Source organism: Hippocampus bargibanti, linkage group LG01 (genome assembly GCF_051943395.1).
Source record: "Hippocampus bargibanti isolate YZ-2025 linkage group LG01, ASM5194339v1, whole genome shotgun sequence".
Lineage (NCBI taxonomy): Eukaryota > Metazoa > Chordata > Actinopteri > Syngnathiformes > Syngnathidae > Hippocampus > Hippocampus bargibanti.
Window position 1 is genome coordinate 8,324,865 of NC_142734.1, and position 21,767 is coordinate 8,346,631.

Sequence of the window (21,767 nt, forward strand, 5' to 3'; positions counted from 1 at the left end):
CCTTCCATAAGAACATTACAAAAATGAAGAAACACAGTTTGATTTTTTTACGAACCACCATATGCCCAATTTTTATTGGGGCTACCGTTAAATGATTCATACGGAAAGCACGAATAACATAGCAATAGAAAACATGATATGCGTACTTAGATGAATAGGGTACAAAATGTGACAATATGTTGTGTAAAAAGGAACACACGCACACAAATACAGATAGGACATACATATACATTCACACAAATATAAATGAAGTAAATGCAGTAATTTGCTACATATGTTACACACATGCAAACGCTTTGCGGTTAATATGCAGATTGTACATAGGTTCTCTATCCAGGTTCACACCAACTTGTTTTCCCCCTCACCGTTGTTTATGCAACAACCTTCCAGAAGGGGGTGGGAGATAAATACAAAGTTTATTCTGATTCTTGCTAGCGATTATTCTTGCTAGCGATGGCTTATTTGTCCATTGATGTTTGTAAACGCTAATTAGCATAGAATAAAGGACCACAATGGAACACAATATTGAATATTGTTTCGATACATACCAGACAGAATATGGGAATTGTACACGTACAAACTGTGCATGCCTACACCGCAATTACAATTGGGAGAAAGTGATTTTTCAGTGAGTAGTCAGCTGCTTTTTTTGCTGCTCCCAAGCCTGGATAAATACAGAGGGCTGTGTCCGGAAGGGCATCCGACGTACAAGCTTGGCCAAAACAAACATGCGAATCAAACCTCTGAAGATGGAGGACACTGATTCGCTGTGGCGACCCCTTAAAGCGAAAAGCCGAAAGGAAAAGTAGAAGTTGGCTGCCTTTTTAAACCAGTCATAACTCCAGTCCTGTTATCTATCACAGTTTAAAATGTCCTTGCAATTTCCCCCTTATTTAAAGTAGAAAATAGCTGCCTTTGTCGTTTACTTCTGCAGGGAGATATGATTCAACCACAAAACAGTCAGAGGAAAGATGAAGAGGACGGACGATTGTTGCAAAATGATTGTGCATGACTTTTCGAGGGCTTGAAATGAATGCAGTCGTGATGTGTTTCAATGAAACAAAAGAGCATGTAAAATCATGTTATCCTTCGAAGATCTCATGGAGAGTCAGCTGTGCGTGTTTGTCTGGTCGAGTTGGCAGTGGACTGATATCAAGTTCATCCATCGGACCTCAAATATTGAACAGTTGGTACCCTTCCATGAAAAATCAACAAAAACAAGCCAAGTCAGACGCTGCCGTCAAAAATGAACAGGGAAAAACGGAAACTCGGGTTTGGTCAATTGGTTTGGAGTAAATTTATAGTTCAAACCGTTTTAACCATTGACAGTTGACTTTTAACATTAGGATTCAAATTTTTAAAAATCAACATTCCTAATCCTACTGTCGTCTTTTGGATTGCCAGTTGTGGAATCTCTTTAAAAGTTCTGACAATTCGCAATCGGAATTGTATTAAATCATAAACCCCAAAGATTTCATCTTTTTGGGACTATGCTCAATGCTCAGTTTTAATGATCCCGTGTTGATTGTATTTTTCAAAAGACAAATTCAACTCGAAGTGATCTTTCTTCTCTTGTTTGATGACCCTGAGCGTTTTGACCTTCTTGGAAGTACATTTGTGGTTTCCCCAATTTTGCAGACAGTTGCCTTTTCAGTTCACATTCCCATTTGTTGTTTGAGAAGCGGGAGTTCCCGTTGTACAATGAGGCAGGGCCAGGCCACCATCCCCGAGAACTGAGGGGCTGATGAGCTGTGGAATAAGAATAATTAAAAGCTTACTTTGAAATTCAACAGTAAAGATACTTTGAATGAAGCGTGGTGTATTTTTACCTGGTCATTGAGGTTCAGGTATGGCTGTTGTTGGACCGACAGGTTCCGACTATCTGGGGTGATTTGACAAGAAAGCGGCACTGTATCCTCATTCAATATTGACTTGGACGCAGCCTGATAAAAGCAGGAATGACTGGAAATATGACTGATGCTGTCTTTCAATCTTTGAGAGGGTGCAGTCTGACTGACGTGCTCTCCGTTTGCAGGCACGGAGTAGGGTGTGGTTTTGAACATACAACTGCTTGAAGCATTGACAGGCACCCCTCCAATGCCATGCTCAGGAGGAAAAGACGTCCTGAAAATCGGACTGTACAGTGCAGGTTCATGGTTCACTGAAACTCCTGGATTTGACCGGCAGTTCCCGGTTATTGGTCCGCTTGAAAAAAGCTGCATTTGCGGTAACGGCTCTCGCTGCCAAGACTCTCTCTGGTTCGGTCCGCCTTGAGGCACAAAATGGCTGTGCATGCAGCTTGACTTGGCTGTGATCGCTGGGCCGCTGGAAACATTATTCTGCATGTCGCTAGGGTTTGAGTTCTTTCGGCCACTCTGTAAACTGAAGCCGGGCTGTGTTTGTGCATCCTGGTCCACATCCAAGTTAGGTGCCGTCCGCTTCAGGTAGTTCCGGTTTGGATGAACCATTTGGTTGGGATGAATCTGACTATTTTCTTGGTTATTGTCCATGAATTTTATGTGCATGCTCCTCAGTTTTTCTGTTTCGCAATATGAGTCCACTAAATGAGGGTTCACAATCTTCAGAGATTGACCAGTGTGGCCCTGGTCACCATGAAGGCATGCAGGAAAGAAAAGTGTTTGCTGAGAGGAAATGGGCTCCGCCTCTGGAACATTTAAACCGGAAGAACTCAGCTGAGAAAGATCAATGTGGGTCAGTTTAATCGTCCTCCCAACTGGTGAGGGTTGTTCAGGTTCTTGAGGCCAGCTAAAGTTTTGCTCCATGCCGTGGTGAACAGGGACCTGGTTCTGAAGGCTCAAAGTTTGGACGTGGGTTTGCAGCTGTTCGGGCACCCTAAACGCAGCTTCGTTTTGGAGCTGCTCCTCCACATATAACAGGATGTCCTCAACAATCAGGTCGTTCAGGTCGTCACGCAGGTTGCAGCTGCTGGTTCTCACCTTCAGAAGAGTGCTTTCCCAGCTCTTAAGCTCATCGGGTGTCACATCCACCGTATCTGCCAGCTGACCTTCCCCAAGGATATGCTGCAGAGTCTCCATCACATCCTGGACTGTGTCCTCTGACCTGATCGTTCTGTCAACAGTCCCTTTAGGTGAAAGGTGCTGCCAAGTATCTCCGGGAACACTGACTGTGGCGTGGGTGTCCTTAAAGGCTGTGTCATTAAGGGTGTTTAACGTGTTGGCACTATCGTGCTGGCAGTAGACTGATTGGTCTTGGTTCAGTATGCAGCCTAGGAGCGAGTTTGGTCTGACTGAGTGGTTGTCAAGCTTTCGCTGTTTTGCAGGGGAGCAAGTGTCAGGCATGTCGACGGTTGGCAGCAGATCATACAAAAGCGACTCGCCAGGGGTGAAGCTGAACGACCGCTGCAGCCGATGAAGACGGAAGTATTCTTCTCCTTCGTCATTTCTGCAGCCAAAAAAAGATATCAACACCGTGACAATCTTGAGAACCCGTTTAGGCTACAATTCATGAGCTGATCATGACAGTCAGAGAGACAACAAGATATTTCCAAATCACTCTGGCTTCACGCCATAGTCCAAAATTCATGTTTATCATGGGTTGCCCAAAGACAACTTCGCTTGACAAAGGCGCCCGGCAGCGTCCCAAGTAGAGTATGCTTTGTTGGAGAACGACAACAATCTCCAGAAACTTACGTCAAAGCTCTCTGCCGGGCCACAATGAAATCTGGCTTGCCTTCCTTCAAGACCAGCCTGGCGTTGGCCTGGACCCAGAGCCACATTCCCTTTTTAGTCAGCAGTCTGAAGACGGTGAAACCACTTTCTCCTGTTTTCATCACTGGACAAACACGAGAATTGAGAATTCATTTCAATTTAATTTAAATTGTGGTGGCAAACAGGAAGTGGAATTGCAATTGAAATTTAAATTAAGGAAAGTATAACTGAAATTCAAAGAAATTCAACGCAGAGAATTAAATTGTATTGAACAATGAAGCATTTTTGTAATATATACAACCTTCACACATGTCGTTCATCCAAATACAATGATATGGACTTTATGTACTGATGGAGAATAATAATTTATCATGTTTAAAAGTGCCGTGCTTTGCTGACCAACTAAACAATGGGCCTACAGTCAAAAGCGCAGATGGCCACAGTAAATCTGAGTGAAACAGACACGGCAAGGTGAACTGTCGTCTCCATCTAGATTCTAGAAGGTCCGGCCTTGCACAGACTTTAGAGCTTTAGATACTCCTTTTTCACCAAAGTTATTTACGGCTTAAACATCCTGCACAAGCGCCAGATTACAAACTTATCAGTTTTTGGAAAAGACAACCAATTAAAATGTCTTATGTTTTACTGCTTGCAGCTGTTGGTGCTCAGAACGACCAGAGGCGTGGCATTATAATCAAGAAAACTATGTTTACTAATATATCACTGTAATTTACATATACTCTCAATAAATAGCTTGGCAGAGGGGCGCAGAATTCAGATGTATGTCATCTGATGACTGCGTCTCCTGCCGGCAGTGGGGACAATCTTTCTGGTTCTGAGTCTCTGTCCACGGTGTCTGACTGTCATATCTCTGACATGTACACAAGTGCAGTAATTGTTTTTGTTTTTTAATTAACATTAAAGGTCTACTAAGGACAGATCATTGAAATTGTAAAAAATAGTAAATTATTTGCGATGATGATGGAACAGCACTATACAGTATTTTGCAATACCTTGCTTTGCCAAAGTCGAACATTTGCGACATTTTGTTTGGAGCTGATATGTAACGTGATGTGTGAATTGCAAAAAATTCAATTCCATTTCCTGCAAGTCAAATTAAATTCGAATTCAACATCCAGTGCGGTGAAGTCAACTTCAATTCAAATTCATTCATTCAACTGAAACGAATTATGAAACTATGAGTTTTGCACAGTCCGGAAGTAGCATAAGAAGTGCATGACTCACTCCTGACGTGGTTATCCGCACAGTACATCATGTCGGCAGCGTGGATGAAGCTGTAACCTGAACCGCTCATGCAAAGTTCGGCTTCACTGTAACCCAAAACCAGCTTTCCCCTGAAAAGAAAGCGGAAAGTCCATTCACCGTGTGCCCGATTAGAGTGCAACTGTGTACTTGAGTTCATTTGGATAGCAAATCCCAAATCCGAGTGTCTACCTGGTGTCAATGGTCATCGGGGTGAAGTCCAGCTTGTGCTTGCTCTGGAACATTAGCGTCTTGGTGCGGATCTCCAAGATGGATGGCGGCTGTATGGGCATGGCAATGGCAAAGAGAGCCAACTGTGGGGGGACCTGCTCCTGAAGTTCCGACAGCCGGTTCTGACCGTGGAGAAATTTCAGGCGTCCACAGAAATTCAACGCCTGGAGAGAAACATACCAGATCCATCATGACAGACACAAATGTCAAGTTTGGACCTCTAGCCAATACTTTAGATGTATTTTATTTTTAATACCACGAAGCCAGATGCGTTGTCAAGCAAGCATCTGAACCGGCAGCAGAAATTTCTATCCAAGAAAGATGAATTTTCTGGAGGGATGACTTGTGGGTTGTAGGCTCGAATGTTGGTGCTGAATTCACTGCTCATCATTTGCTCATCTACATGTGAATATGTCAACATTAGAATGAGCTCTGGTCAAACCGGATTTGGATGATGTAAGGATAACTTACTGCTGCCCTCTGCAATGTGATCCTGCAAGCTGGAATGTGGATTCAAAGCGAAATGAAGTTGGCGTTTAAAAAGAGCTCGATCGTCGGTGTGGATCAACTCATATACGCTCTGATGGATGACATCAGACTAGAACAAAGAGTGGTGGATTAAGCCTCTTCACCTTCATTTATACAGCAATGTCTTCTAGCAATCGTCATTAGTTTGCTTTTTTAACACCAACAATTGAAGAGGAATACAGTGGGGCCTTGATTCACAAGTTTAATTAGTTCTTTGGTCATGCTTTTGATTTCATATAATCTGATCACCCTTCCCACCCCCTCATCCATTAACAGTGTGCACACCATGCCACAGGGGGGCAGTGTCATATTTACTGGTCAAATATGAAGTAATAGTAATTTGAGAAAAACTACACTAATTGTGAAGGCTCTTCTGTCTGCAGTTGTTGCTTTTACCTGTTGGAAGCCCAGGTAGTCTTGTATACTGGGTGATGCATAGAAGACATCACCTTCAGTACTCACTACTAACACGAAGCCATTCAATGCCTGGTGAAAAAAAACACACAAAAACGATAAACATTTTATTTGAGGAAACATTTCCTTTTCCTGCTTGAATGATCAGTTAGACCTGACCTGGAGGAGCAGGTCTCCCTCGGAGAAGTTGATTCCATCGATGGAGGACACCTGGGAGGTCCCAGTGGAGGAGAGGAAGGTATGATTGACACCTCCAAACAACATTGGACTTGGCTTGGTGCACCCATTTTGTCCATTCTTGAGGATGGCTATCGTGATAATGGAGGATTGGTTCACTTTGGAGTTGCAATATTGCATGCATTTTCATTGATTATTTCAATACAATACAATACAATACAATAAATATTGATTTATATAGCGCTTTAGTTGAAGCTGTAACAAAGCGCTTAACATGGATAGTTATCATATACAGGAAATAAAGCAGTCACAAAGGAGTCCAAGACGGCGCCCGAGTAGGCAGCCGTCAGCAAGTGCTCTCATGAGCCTTGCTTTTTTTTGTCTTGTTTTGTGTTTTCTTTTGTCACTTTGTGTTGTTGTGCGTCGTGTGGAATGGATACGGAGTGTTTTTCAGCATTTTTGACCACGACATTCATCAAGGAGGAGACTGTGCTGAGCGGTTGCGCCTTTTCGGCAGCATGAATATGCCAGTACTGTTTTTGATTTGGGAGGATTGTCAGTGCCATTCGACTGTCAATGCTGGACAGCTCTGGGGCTATTGTGCTTTGCTATTGCAATGGATGGATGCATGGCTTGAGGAGCCCGCGATAAGAAGAAAGGAGCGTCAGCGCAGAGCGTCGATGATTATGTGGAACTATTGCGGCTTGGAATTGAAGCGGATTTATGTGGCACAGGAGATGTGAGACAATCTCTTGATCTTGATCATGGTCGTGAATGACGTTCATGTTTTTGTACTTTATTGAAGGAACTGATGCATCAATCCAATACTGTATTTGATTGTTTTCCAAAGAATTAGAGATGCTAGGTGTTTTTATTTGGCTTCAATATGATATGTTTCCATTATTTTACCCACAATTTACATACTTCTCAGAACAAATATTTTCAAAATTTAACATCTTGACTTTGCATAGGGAATTTCTGTAAATTTACCAAAAATGTTCGACGGCTTTGTAACAATTTCAAAGATGAAGACAAAAAAAGAAGTGGAACTTCATAAATTTTTACAACTCAATGAGCAGAGGCTGTGGTGGGTGGATCAGAAATCTGAATTGATTCAACAATACAGACTTCACCATTCTGTGAAATAAAAAGAACAGAAGAGCGCTGCCTTGCATCGGGGTGGAGCCGCCAACTGTTTCCTGATGTCTTGCAACAATGTCACTCAGCAAATTTCTCTCTTCCTGTAGAGCTTATCAAGCGGCGCTAATCATTGTCGGGAAACAAGACCGGGCACCTTAAAATATCCTCTGAGAGGAAACAGGTAATTTTTGAAGGTTTGAAAGAACTGAATGAACAAACATGAGTCACGGTGTTGAAATAACCAACAAAAAGATTAACAAAGGACTATCTCAGCTCTTTGTCAGAGCCAAAAGAAGATAATGAGAACAACCACAGCATTAACCGTTGGCAAAAAACATCTTGGTGAAGGCCCAAAACAAACATATTTGAACTGGGATGTGCTTTCAAAGACTTGCGCAGTGCTCACCTGAACTAAACATCATAAGTACGGTAAAGACTCAATATTCCCACCTTGTTGTCAATGCCTCGTGGAAAATTTCTGCTTGTGATCATCCACCAACAATAAAACACATCATATATATGTCACTCACCACATAAATCAAGTGTGTGCTTTTGAGCTGTGTCTCTGAACATAATTGTTTACATCTGCTTGTGTATTTCTGCCGAGTTGACCACCAGATGTATGGAAAGACACATGCATGTGTCTGTAATTTTTGCCAGTGCCTCATTTGAAGGAGGTAACCTAATTTTAATGAGGTGACAAAATATTCAGGTCCGCAAGGAGGTAACACTGAGGTTGGACTCTGGTTTTTTAAAAACTGGAATAAGGGCATGTTCGGGATTTGGCATATGTTTACATGGCTTTCAAAAACCTAAATGCTGCCAATATTCAGGGTTTAACATTTTTATTGATTGCATTTAAACATAGTCCATATGAAAAGAAAACTCAATGACCTCAAATGATTTGCCAGCCAGCACAATGAATTTTGGTCTAAAACCACACTGGTGGGTTTTTGGAAAAGCGACACGAAATACTCCAACCGGAGGAATGGACATTTTCAAACAAGAGCCATGTAGGAACTTGCCACACACTTCCATTTTCAAGTGATACAATACAATACACTACATATTGATTTATATGGCGCTTTAAAGGACGACCGACGTCTCCGGACAAGTTGTGTCCATAATTTGTAAAATCGCTTCAAATGACTTCTAATGAGCGTATTTTACAAAGATTCCACCACATATAGCTATATTTTACGTTTTAAGACTCGCGCTGAATATTCCGGAAGTCTTGTTTTTGAGTTGGTGACGAGTCCTCACCCTACGTCACTGAAGGAACGCCCCTGACTGAGAAAGGACATACCTTGCATCACCTCACTGCATTTTGCGGTATTTTGTTTCATGCAAACATCCAGTCCCCTGAGTAGAGGAAGCAGAGAAAGGAGGCTGGTAGAGGAAAAGAAAAAGACAGAAAACAGTTGGCGGCTTCCATACACACGCACGCACGCGCACACACACACACACACACACACACACACGCACACGCACACGCGCACGCGCACGCGCACGCGCACACGCACACGCACACGCACACGCACACACGCACACGCACATGCACACACGCACACACACACACACACACACACACACACACGCACGCACGCACGCACTCACACACACACACACACACACACACACACACACACACACACACACACACACACACACACACACACACACACCCTTTATACTGTTAATTCAGTTTAAAGCTATTCGATTTCATTCGGCTGACTTCTGTATAGCCTGAGTAGCTCCTGTATCCACTTAGTGCCCCGTAGTTGACTTGCATCCGATTTAAAGGAGCTGCCTGCCTTCTCGTGAAGTCTGTTGATATTTTCTCAAGCAAACAGTGATGCTTGAGCTCAATGGTCAAGTCTTGTCAGCTCAGCGACCAAAGAAGTGGAAAAATATCAGACTTGGCCCACGCTATTTTACACAAATCACATTTGAGTCTGGGTGAATTCCATATGTGCCTTCATTGTAAAACAAAGAGATGAGAGGACATTAAATAGCAAGCGGTGCTATGTAAGGACGCTCACTTTCACAGGGAGTAGAGGGGAATTAGGTCAAACAAGCAAAAAGGGCTCCAACACAGATATGACATTTGAATTTCCAACCTCTTATCTTTATGTTTGCTTCTTGTTCTGTTCAATAAACAGCCAGAAGTGAGGTGAGCAAATAGGAGAATTGGTGGCAAAAAAGCAAGGTGAGGTGAGCAAATAGGAGAATTGGTGGCAAAAAAAGCAACAACAAAAACAAAGAATAAAATGGAGTAGCTTATAAATTGTAAAACCCGTATGTTGGGGCACAACATCACTGTGTGAGCTAAAGAGCACAAATATTCAAAAAGGCTAGGTGAGTCTGTACACTCAGAACAGCAACAGATATCAGTCAATTAAATTAATTTGCTCTGAGATCTGCTCCAAGATCTAGATGTTTGCAAATACTGTCACATCAATAGAGGAAAAAGATCTGGAAAATTGGCTCCATGTTTCCAACATGTGCAGCGGGGTTAAATCACCTTGACAACAGGACTATGGCACACATTCTTTGCATTTGTTATTGTGAGTTTCAAATTACAGGGCATATTTCCTCCCTATATGAGCTGCGGTACTGGTGAAAAAACTGGCGAAATTAGAAGGAAAACACATAAATAATGCAATGGTGAATCGTTGTGTGTTGCATCAAGACTTCTACAGTGTATTTGACATTCGCTGACAACACTTCCCAGGAGACAATTTCCACGGAGCTTTGTCGCCATCTTCTGCCTTTTTTTGGGTACTGTGAGTACGAAAGAGTTTGTCACTACGTTTCTCTCCAGATGCATCAAAATGACCGGAATTAATTATTTAATCGATTGCAAACATGTATGCTTTCCTCTTCAGAACTATTTGAATCATATTCATAACTGCATGAGTAACAAGAAAGCATCTTCTGAAGCCATTGTTTTGATTCTCGAGCAAGAGCAAGACGTCTTGGCATGACACCACGAACAAGGGGGCGGGACCTTATGAAACTGGCCACTTCCGGTTCCAAAGTGAAGTACTTTTTAGAGACTTTAAGTCATTTTTATTGGTGTTTTGCATTTGACTAAAAATATCATACTGCGTGTTTTGGGCATTTTAGATGCTATAAAACGTTTTTATGATGTCAGTTAGGAAACAAAAAAGTGATGTCGGCTGTCCTTTAAGAACAGCTGAAGATGTAACTAAGTGCTTAAAATGGACAGCTATCATTTACAGGAAATAAAGCAGTCACAAAGAAAGTAGAAAGCACCAGGGAGTGAAACCAAGATCAAGTCGGAAACCAATCGGGACTCAGTTGTGAAGACAACAAGCATTGCGGATCGTAAATAGAGCCGAAATGGCAGGATCGTCGCGGCAAACACTGGCGCGTTGTCCGCTATCTTGAGATGCGAGAGTTATGGTGATTTTTCACAAGTTGCTTGACTTAGCAAATTGTTAAGTTGACGAGGGTGAAAAAATAATCATGTAGAAAAATAAGCAACTTTTACCACTCCGCAAGGATCTAACACGAGTTCATAGAATAGATGTGACATTACTGTATGACAACCCCCTGCACCACTATTTTCCTCAAACCTGAACACTTTGTGGTTTCTCTCCACTTTGAAAACCATGAGCTGAATAGTGCTATTGTTCGACCTGTTGAATTGTGGGAAGAGTGCTGTGTTTTGTTTTGTTTTTTGAAGTGGGATGAGGGCTGCGGCTGACATGCTGATCAACATCACCATCACTACCTTTCATTCTTTCACTGTTGGCCATGGTTGTTCAACCTCTGTCTGATTCTTGTAGGGCAGGTTTGGGCACAAAGAGTGAATACAGAACATTCTTGTCTGTTCTGCAATCAGAGCTCCCAAGTTTTAGTGACTAAAAGTCGTCACTTTGAAATGTGTTTCATGGTCAATCAATTCTTCTTCTTTTCCTTTCGGCTTTTCCCCTCAGGGGTCGCCACAGCGAATCAATGTCCTCCATCTATCCCGGTTTTGCGCATGCTCTTCTCTCACACCAGCTACCTTCATGTCCTCTTTGACCACATCCATAAACCTCCTCTTTGGACTTCCTCTCGGTCTCCTGCCTGGCAGTTCAAGGCTCAGCATCCTTCTCCCGATATAGTCACTCTCTCTCCTCTGGACATGTCCAAACCGTCTCAGTCTGGCCTCTCTGACTTTCTCACCAAAGCCTCTAATATGAGTTGTCCCTCTGATATATTCATTCCTGATTCTATCCAACCTGGTCACTCCCAAAGAAAACCTCAACATCTTCAGCTCTGCTTCCTGTCTTTTCTTGAGTGGCACTGTCTCCAGTCCAAACATCAGGGCTGGTCTCACCACGGTTTTATACATTTTTCCTTTCATCCTCGCTGAAACCCTTCTATCACACATCACACCTGACATTTTTCATGGTCAATCAATTATTTCACACATTTTACCGATAACATTCAATCTCTCAAAGTCTTTCTAAAAACTAATTAGCCTGTTGTTTTTGTTGTTATATTACTGTGTTTGCCCTACATATACGACTCATGCTTACAGTACCATAGAATATCAAATTTTAAGATTTTGCCCTTCACCCTTTAAGCGCCAAAGTAGCAACGGTGCACCAAGCTACATTTTCAGGAGGCCTTTGTCTCTCATTTTCAAGCAAAGTGCTTTTAAAACAGTGATATCTAATCGGACTTGTTTTATTGCAAAAACTCAGACCCCTCAAGGGCTAAACTGGACTTTACCAACTTGTTCAAAAGAAGTTAAGGAAGTAATTATAGTCAAGTCTGAATTCAGCCTTTGCCTTGAAGGCAGCTGAAATAGACCCCAGCTGCCCCCGACGGTGAACAGGATAAGATGAGAGCAAAGTGGAATAACTTTAAAGGAAAACAGCATATGAACCAGCGAATAGGAATGGACAACAAAGAATTTTGTAAAAACAACAACAACAACAACAACAAAACAATATGCATTCTTAAGAAGGAGAATACAATGTATCAAAAAAAAATGACAAGAAGCATACTTTAATTGTTTCATGTGGCTAATTTGCTCTTGCTGCTGTTCACTTCTGACAGAAAAAGCAAGTATATGCACAAAAACGTGCTTGCACGCAGGCACAAATACACATGCACACACACACACTCACAAAGCCTCGCGTGCGAACCCCAAACATCCAGTCCCCTGAGTAGAGAAAGCAGAGGAAGGAGGCTGGTAGAGGAAAAGAAAAATACAGAAAACAGTTGGCGGCTTGCATACACACGCACGCGCACACGCACACGCACACACATGCACAACACAGCACACACACACACACACACCCTCTATACTGTTAATTCAGTTTAAAGCTATTCGATTTCATTCGGCTGACTTTATAGCCTGAGTAGCTCCTGTATCCACTTAGTGCCCCGTAGTTGACTTGCATCCGATTTAAAGGAGTTGCCTGCCTTCTCGTGAAGTCTGTTGATATTTTCTCAAGCAAACAGTGACGCTTGAGCTCAATTGTCAAGTCTTGTCAGCTCTGCGACCGAAGAAGTGGAAAAATATCAGACTTGGCCCACGCTATTTTACAGAAATCACATTTGAGTCTGGGCTAATTCCATATGTGCCTTCATTGTAAAACAAAGAGATGAGAGGACATTAAATAGCAAGCAGTGCTATGTAAAGACGCTCACTTTCACAGTGAATAGAGGGGAATTAGGTCAAACAAGCCAAAAGGGTTCCAACACAGATATGACATTTGAATTTCCAACCTCTGATCTTTATGTTTGCTGCTTGTTCTGTTCAATAAACAGCCAAAAGTGAGGTGAGCAAATAGGAGAATTGGTGGCAAAAAAGCAAGGTGGGGTGAGCAAATAGGAGAATTGGTGGCAAAAAAGCAACAACAAAAACAAAGAAAAAAATGGAGTAGCTCATAAATTGTAAAACCCGTATGTTGGGGCACAACATCACTGTGTGAGCTAAAGAGCACAAATATTCAAAAAGGCTAGGTGAGTCTGTACACCCAGAACAGCAACAGATATGAGTCAGTTACATTAATTTGCTCCGAGATCTGCTCCAAGATCTAGATGTTTGCAAATACTGTCACATCAATAGAGGAAAAAGATCTGAAAAATTGGCTCCATGTTTCCAACATGTGCAGCGGGGTTAAATCACCTTGACAACAGGACTATGGCACACATTCTTTGCATTTGTTATTGTGAGTTTCAAATTACAGGGCATGTTTCCTCCCTACATGAGCTGCGGTACTGCTTCGCCAATCATCTTTGACTTGTCTGCTTGTGAGCTTGGATGCAATGGCAAACAATCCAGGATAAGAATGGGAATAAGGTTTAATGCTGTCCTAAAAATAAACACAGTGGCTAAAAAGGTTTGAGAGTTGCAACAGCTGCGGACAATGGGGAGCATATGAAGCAAACATGAGTGAGGACTCTGAAGTTCGTACCTGCATGTACTTTCCGAAGGGCCAATGAGGCACAGTTGTATTTCAGAGCTGTTAAATTCAAATGTCAAGGATTTGAAATGTCAATATATGGGGACACCATCACTTTGTTGTTATCAATAAATCATCAAGGCAGTTCTGGGACTCACCTGGTCTAAATTTGGCTCAGCAACATCAGGTTGATACTTCATATCCTGAAATAGAAACGCTGGCACACAATTGTGTTGCGGATTCTTGGGCAGGTTTTAACTTGCGTGTTAAGGCTGCTCTGTTTTGACTGCAATCCTTCATGAAGAAGGGCTGCAGGTCTGATGCTATCATAAATACATACAGGAGCCTTTCAACAACTTGTGGGGACAAACTTTGGTTTGAGCTTGGCTCTGTCAGAGACAGAAGTCAAGTACATTTTCATCAGCCAGCTCATAATTTACAAATCCAGTTTGTGGGCCCGTCCATTAAACCGAGCATCCGGTACAATGGCCTTTCAAAAAGTCGATCCGTAGCATGATGTGGAATATATTTGAGGTCACCAATAAATTAATTAGATTGTACTTTGGACCATTTCTAGGGAGGTCGAGGAATGCTGGGAAACACATTTGGAAAAGTCCAATGAGATGGTGGGTGGGGAGAGGAAGAGGTTTGGGTTTGTTGACAGGGTGAGAACCCTCTTAATTTCCAGCATAAGACAAAGTTCAGAGCTAATTCAAAAGGGTTCGCGTATATCCTCAGGCTCAGTGGAGAAAGGAGCTTTGATCGATTGTTATGAACAATAAGACAACAAAAAATAACCTCTCTCCACAGCCAAAGAAATTCTACTGCTAGCCCTTCAGTGGCTTCAGACAACCTTGGTAAACTTTGTTGAATATATGAAAGCATCATCACGTACAACTGCAGCCAACAACATGGAGGGCATTGAAGATGAAACACAGTTGCGGATGTCAGCTAGAAAACACCAAACAATGCTAGTCTTGTCTGAAATGTTGATGCGACTTGACCCTTGGACATTTCCCATCAGCCAAGGATGGACACTTTGTTGAGTACCATGGCTGACGACCGTGAGCAAGACAATACTCAGACGACAGACAGAAAGCGTCTTTATTCACTCTAATTGGAACTCCACATGAACCTCCGCACTTTCAGGTTATCTTTGTTCAATTCAGTGAATGCTAGAAAATGTACAACCGTCTGACCGGCGGTGGGATTGCTTCGAAGAATTGAGCGCATCACATGTCAGATTTTCAGAATTCGCAAACTCATCTTGTTGTCTGGTGACTTGGAATTCAATGAGCCATTGAAGTGCTGGTGCCAATAGTGAACTTAATTTTTCTAGTGTCTTAATGTAGTATCGGTATCGAGGTACTGCTTGAAAGTATAGTATCAACATCAATATTGTGGAATCATGACAACATGACTCCATAAATTTTTTTTTTTGAGCTTTTGTCTTAATTGTTGTGCTTACTGCACTTGCAAAAGCGTATGATAATTGATTTCACAATGGAACCTCACTTCAAAAACACCATCACAAACACACAAATTGCTTCGGGTAACAAATTGCTTCTGTCACAAACGGCATGGGGTCTCGAACAACCACATCATCAACATGCTTTATAACATGTTGGTCCAAACCAGACTATACAATGTTGTGAGAGGTTTTTAACATCAAAAAGCCAATGATTTGGATAATAACAGGCAACACAATGTATCTCTGATGCAGCTCTGCTTTGAAAGAGCCTTTAAAGAAGAACTGAGCTACACTGTGGAACTTTGAGTGTGATGGGTGTGCCAAGCACTATGAATGCATAAAGCCCTGAGTTGTCCCAGTGTAAGGTAAAAAGGTTGAGCCAGTCCCTCAACAACCTGGACTCCACAAAAGAGTTTGATGAGGAGGAATGGGGTGAATGTCAGGTTGTGCTGGAGCTTGTTTTTGGGGATAGATTGGTTGAAATAATTCACGATCTGACATGTATGACTAACTGTTTACTACAGGCATTGATTGAAGGAGGTGTGGGGAGGGGTGTCCTCAATGTTAATACAGATCATATGTCAAATTGTCCTCTGGCTCAGAAACCATGAACACAGAGACAGATGTTGAAATGCTCGGCTTGAACTTTTTACATGTCATTTGGCCTAAAGGAATGTCCCAAATACTGTACAGGGTCAGATTTCATAGCCAACGCTGTGCAATCGAGACCCCGTGCTAAAGAGGGACTTTGTCTTTCAGGTATTCTGCACTTGATAGTTTCTAGATTGCAAAGGAACATTAAAATTGTATGATGACGCTGGTGGAAATACTCCACCTTGTCCTGGTAATAACTGCCCCATTTTCCGTGTTTGCAAAGTGATATAAGAATGAATGTGCATCTAACCTGTAGACATTTTCCCTATCCCCTTAAAAAATGATTAAGCTTGGGTTTTGCAAAGTTACACAGCAACTGTTGAATGATTGGGTTGAAACTTAACTCATGAAGATATTTGAGTGAAGACAAAGTAGAATGAAGCGTAGTAATCAGCGCAACTCTGCAGCTCCGAGTTCTGCTGCTCAGACTCACCGTTAAAGAAGCTCTTAACCTTCAGGTAACCCACAGCAAGTCGGAGCACGGACAACTTATCCAGACGAGCACAAACATCTTGGGTGAAAGGCAGCAGACTGGTCAGCCTGTCCAGTTCATTGTTCAGTCGGTCACGATGTCGTTTGGATGGGTTTGATTGGGTCCCTTCAGGAGGTGGCAGTTTGGGCCTGCCAGAGAGAAGATGAATATCAGTTCAAAACATGAGCAAGGTGCATACAAACAGGAGAACATGAGAACAGATTGATTTTTTTGTTTGTTAATAAACAAAGCCAACCCGAGAAGCCTTCCATAAGCAGAACCACAAACCAAAGACAACATCATGAGAAGAAAGACATCAACCTGAATCACCACATACTAAAACAGAATATACTATATGAAATGGCATCCTCCTCACTGGCTTAATAAGACATTATAAAATCACAAGACGATGAGTATAACCCGCAGGATACCATACTGCATTATTTAACACAGGCATTCTTTTATTAGCTGAAATCTTAAAATTTAAACAAGTGAATCCGCTTAGCTTGAACCAACCCAGAAAATTTAAACATATTTGCAGCACCCAGCTTTACAATCAGTGTGAATTTTTTAGTCTACTGTTACAAAGCTATGACAGGCCCTGGTGCTATGTTCAGTAAAGGCTACAGTAAACGCTCAGTTGGGGGAATAAATGCCGACATTCTTTTCCTCCCAGTAAAAATAGCCATCTGCTGCTAATAATCCTTCAGAAAACGAGGGATCTGAAATGAAAGGGAGATGACTATCGACACATTTCTGGTGGAAAAAACAATAAGCAGCCAGTCGTGCTCTGCCACTATCTGGCACGTCGGCCAAATCAAGGGTGTGTCTGGCAGTGCAATATGGGATCAAATGAAGGAAAAAACATTGCCCTGCAGTAATACAAAGGTGCTTTGTCGTAGGTGGTAGAGGCACCTTTTCATAACAACAGGAAGTAAACAGCATCTTCACACAGGTAAAAGGGAGGCAGTGTCAGCTGACAACTACAAACATGGAACACAAGTAAAGACATCTCGGGTACAAGCAGCCGAAATGTGTTTCCTCCTTGGGGTGTCTGAGCTCTCTCTTGGAAAGAAAGTGAAAAGCTCAGCCCACCTGTGAGGGGCTCAGAGTCCAGCAGCTGCTCATTTGCAGTGAGCCAATTGATTAGGATGCCTCAATGGTGAGGTGATGAGAGCATGTCTCACCGGTAGGAGGCCCCGGGGACCAACTGGGACACACTGGAGTGGCTTCAGGCTTTAGGATCCCAGCAGAAAAGCTCGATGAGGTGGTCAATTAAAGTGAATGGTCAGATTAATTATATTTTTTATTTTAATTATTTCCATTACACGACTCAAAAACAGGACCCAGTTTCAGTGAGACAGTTCAAATAATGTACAAATCATTAAATTTGTGGTTCGGTGACATGTCAGAAAGTGGGAACAAATGCTCATCGTTGTTTTCCAAAGTGAAAGTATATGTTTTCAAATCTGTTACTATGATTCAGGACAGAGTTAAACAACTATGGATGATGACAAAATTCTCCCAATTATTAAGGAAACAAGGACTCATCAACATTGATTATCAAAACCAATTATGGATTTTATTTGATATTCGTTTAGTAATCGATTGATTGTTGCACCTCTCCTGATATAATTCATTGAATCAGTTGTGAAACAATTTGGATTTGGATTCCTTTCATCACTTTGCTGCTGTGAAATGTAAATTTCTCCACTGTGAGACTAATAAAGGCAAATCCAATCCAATCCAATCCAATCCAATTTACATTGATTAGTCTTGCAGTGGATACATTTACATTTCACATCAGCAAAGTGATGAAAGGAATGAAAGTAGAAAAACAAAATACATGAGCTGCTGGAAAGGCAGCCACTCTCGCGGTGCCGTCCTGAAGTCAAAACAACAAAAAAACAACTAAATAACAAATAATATGACAGCACAAAGACACAGAGAGTCATTCATTCTTAAGCACTTTCTGTACCCTCTTTGTTACATGAAGCAGTTCGAGATGAAAGAGGAGAGGATCAAAGTGTCTTTCACCCGTGGATCAGGGACATCATGGTGGAATGTGCACGTCGACTACAAGCTAAATGTTGAAAGCAAACACGCAGGTGTCGCATCCATTGACGAAAAGAGATTGTTTCACATCTCCTGTCTCACATAAATCCACTTCAATTCCAAGCCGCAACAGTTCCACATACGCATCGGCGGTCTGCGCTGACACTCCTTTCTTCTTATCGCGGGCTTCTCAAGCCATGCATCCATCCAGCCGCAGACTGTCCAACAGCACCAACCTTTCCGCTGAACAAAGGGGGCTGCAAAGATGCTGCCCATGCGCAAAAAAAGCACAATGGCCCCAGAGCTGTCCAGCGATGACGGTCGAATGGCACCGACATTCCTCCCAAATCAAAAACAGTACTGGCATATTAATGCTGCCGAAAAGGCGCAACCGCTAAGCACAGTCTCCTCCTTGATGAATGTCGTGGTCAAAAATGCTGAAAAACAATTTGTATCCATTCCACACGATGCACAACGACACAAATTGACAAAAGAAAACACAAAACAAGACAAAAACAACAAAAAAAGCAAGGCTCATGAGAGCACTTGCTGACGGTTGCCTACTCTGGCGCCATTTTGGACTCCTTATTTTGCTGCTTTGCTGCTGTGAATTGTGAATGTATCCATTCTGAGACCACTAAAGGTTATCAAATCTAATCTAATCCATGTTTATGTAATGTACTTCCCCCTGGTGGCCAGAGTGCACACACCCAAAGGAGCAGCACAATGTTGATTTAATTGAAGCAAAAAGTGTGACAAAGTGTGTTAGCATGCCGCCATTCTACTTAATAATTGCATTACTGACCCTTGTCATTTTAGATCTGCAAAACACAAGTATGGGGCGAACTTCTCACATAACAGCCAAAAGAAACTATTAATACAACATAGCCAAAATAGTTCTTAATAATCAATGAATCGACTAATACCTTTTACAAATGTAGCTGTGATGGCAAGGCACAACCAACACATAGTTATCAACGTTCAAATGTGAGCCTCTTTATACACTGACAATCTTGGGCAACTCATTTTCATTGTCCTGAGCGAAAGGTGAAATTCAAAACAGGTTTATGACATTGAATCGGAGTCAGTAACAACTGTGCAATGTCACCAGCGGCGACCGGCATGTGGAGTTTCTCTGCCAAAACACGTGGCTTAAGATGTGTTGACAATTTCTGCTGTCACTCTGATGTCACCACACGTCAAATTAACCAAGTTGTGCAACAAGTTGCAAGCACTGTGAATGCAAATTTAGGAGATGTTTTTTTGAAACTGCTGACGGTGGTGTTGGGAATGGAGGGTTTGACCATTGTTGCTGTCATCATGTAACAATTAATGTTCTTGACAAGGCTATTGCTCTCTCCATTGTTCATCCATCCCTCACATGGTCGCTCAACGTCTTGTTCTCTCTCTCTCTCTCTCTCTCTCTCATTACTCTTTGTCTCACTGTGATGGAAATATGTCAATCTTAATATAATTCTCCAAGAGAAAAGGACATTTGTATTCTTAGCTATTTGCAATCGCTCTAGTTCTCACTCACGCGAGTAGGATTTCATGTGTCACGGCACAGAAATCACAGTCCAAAAACCAGACACTTACTGCTTGCGTGCTGACCCCAAGCTCCAAACATGAACCCTCAAAGCGAACGCGGGAGAATGGGATGGATTGCATGGAATTGCTGGCATGAAATAGCAACAGTGGGTGGCCTTGCACTCAATCTACTTGGATTGCGTGACAGGTTAAGATGTCTCATGAGGTGAAAGTGTTGCTGTAATAAATCAGTGTCACAGCATGTTTCAGGATGAAAACAGCCACTGAAAGTACTTTCAAATTTGTCAGGTTAACTGTACGTTATTATTTATTTATTTTTCCAACTTTACCTTTAATTTCTGTGCTCCTGACTTTGCCAACATTGACATAATGCTTTTTTCATGTTTTGGTTGGTCACACAAAGCAAAAGAAAAGCAAAAGATGGCAAATTAACGACATTTGATGTTTTCAATACTTGATCTTGAGTTCTTATGAGGCAGGGGGGAAAACGGTTCATCAAATTGATACAAGGATTAATGCGAGCCAAGGTAACAAGTATGATGCAACAGATTCAGGTAATCTGGGTACATTATTCACCATCAAATGCCTGATTTCGGGGGGGGGGGGGGGGGTTGTATGTTATGCATCACAACAATGACTAGTGACAAATGTGTCGTCTTGTGACAACTTAAAAACCACCAGCTTCTGGCATTCAAAATTCTCTGTTTTATCTGATATAACTCACACGGGTATCTCCATGTTTTGCGCTGTTGTTTTACTTTGTCTCTGCAGGACTCGTCTGTTCAGTCGCAATCATCCTGTCAGAAATTAGATCTATGCCAGCTATGGCAAGTAATCCAAATGGGTCAGAAATTGCCAGGTCTGCTGTATATATATCGTCTTTCTCGGACGCTGTTGTTAAAAACACAACAACTCACTAATTCGTGCATAGTGACGTTCCTGCAGAATAATAACAGAACAGAACACAATGAGGAGTTTATGCGTTACCACAAAAGGCTCTTTTTTTTACTTACCCTTTTTGAAGCGGCTTCTTCCGTTTCTTCACGGCGTAAACCGCAGAGTTCGCCAGCATACTGAGACTGCGATCCGAACCCACAAAAAGTCACAAACGTAAACGTCACCCAAAAAAGTCACACACGTTTAAATCCTTTTTGAAGAGCACACTATCGTTCCAGAGCCACCAAAAATAACCACATCGCTAAGTGAAAACGAGATTTTTTTTTCACGTTGGAAATGTGAAGAGACAACTTTTCGCTTCTTTCCAGGGAAACGCCAATCACAAGTCAACAGAACGTCGCAGCACAACTCGTCAGGACGGAACCGCCCCCAAATTTTCACTCCACTTCAAATGACGACTGGACTACTGTACTAGACCCACTCGTGTGTCGTCCGAATCGGACAAAAATCGTGACAAGTTCTGAAAAAAAGTGTCATTCGGCAGCAAAACACATGCTGTGATCTATACCAGTGGTCCCCAACCTTTTTTTTTGCGCCACTGACCGATTTAATGTCAGACTGTAGCGGGCACTAGGACCAGGCATCTCACCCAGCAGGTGCCCGGGAGGGGGCGTGTTTATGCCACATATATTTCACTGCATTTTCTGTTTGAGTTAGATCCACTTGTTCGCTGTTGGAATAAACACGTCTCCACATTCAGCCGTGTGTGCTCTTTCCTCAACGGCTACAAGACA

General features: G+C 42.2%; 1 protein-coding gene across 2 annotated transcripts; it reads right to left on the bottom strand.

Annotated features, from left to right (window-relative positions):
* Positions 1-24: 24 nt before the first annotated feature.
* Positions 25-21,562, bottom strand: ahr2 (aryl hydrocarbon receptor 2). 2 transcript variants are annotated; one of them, XM_088993876.1, is made up of 11 exons: positions 21,090-21,562; positions 16,435-16,622; positions 6,285-6,433; positions 6,108-6,197; positions 5,655-5,781; positions 5,440-5,582; positions 5,145-5,347; positions 4,935-5,044; positions 3,672-3,813; positions 1,830-3,423; positions 25-1,749 (listed from the first exon to the last, which is right to left on the bottom strand). In XM_088993876.1, exons 1-11 carry the CDS (start codon positions 21,146-21,148, stop codon positions 1,651-1,653), a joined length of 2,904 nt encoding a protein of 967 aa, XP_088850002.1. In that variant the 5' UTR covers positions 21,149-21,562; the 3' UTR covers positions 25-1,650. The 2 variants fall into 2 exon arrangements, with proteins under 2 accessions (XP_088850002.1, XP_088850011.1); XM_088993885.1 differs by lacking the exons at positions 5,440-5,582; positions 5,655-5,781.
* Between the last annotated feature and the right edge of the window lie 205 nt (positions 21,563-21,767).

Coding starts and splice junctions, on each gene's coding strand:
- ahr2 (XM_088993876.1), bottom strand. CDS start 21,148: ATGCTGGCGAACTCTGCGGTTTACGCCGTGAAGAAACGGAAGAAGCCG. Junction 16,623..21,089: donor AAGAAGCCGCTTCAAAAAGG/GTAAGTAAAAAA, acceptor TCTCTCTGGCAG/GCCCAAACTGCCACCTCCTG. Junction 6,198..6,284: donor AGGGAGACCTGCTCCTCCAG/GTCAGGTCTAAC, acceptor TTTTTTCACCAG/GCATTGAATGGCTTCGTGTT.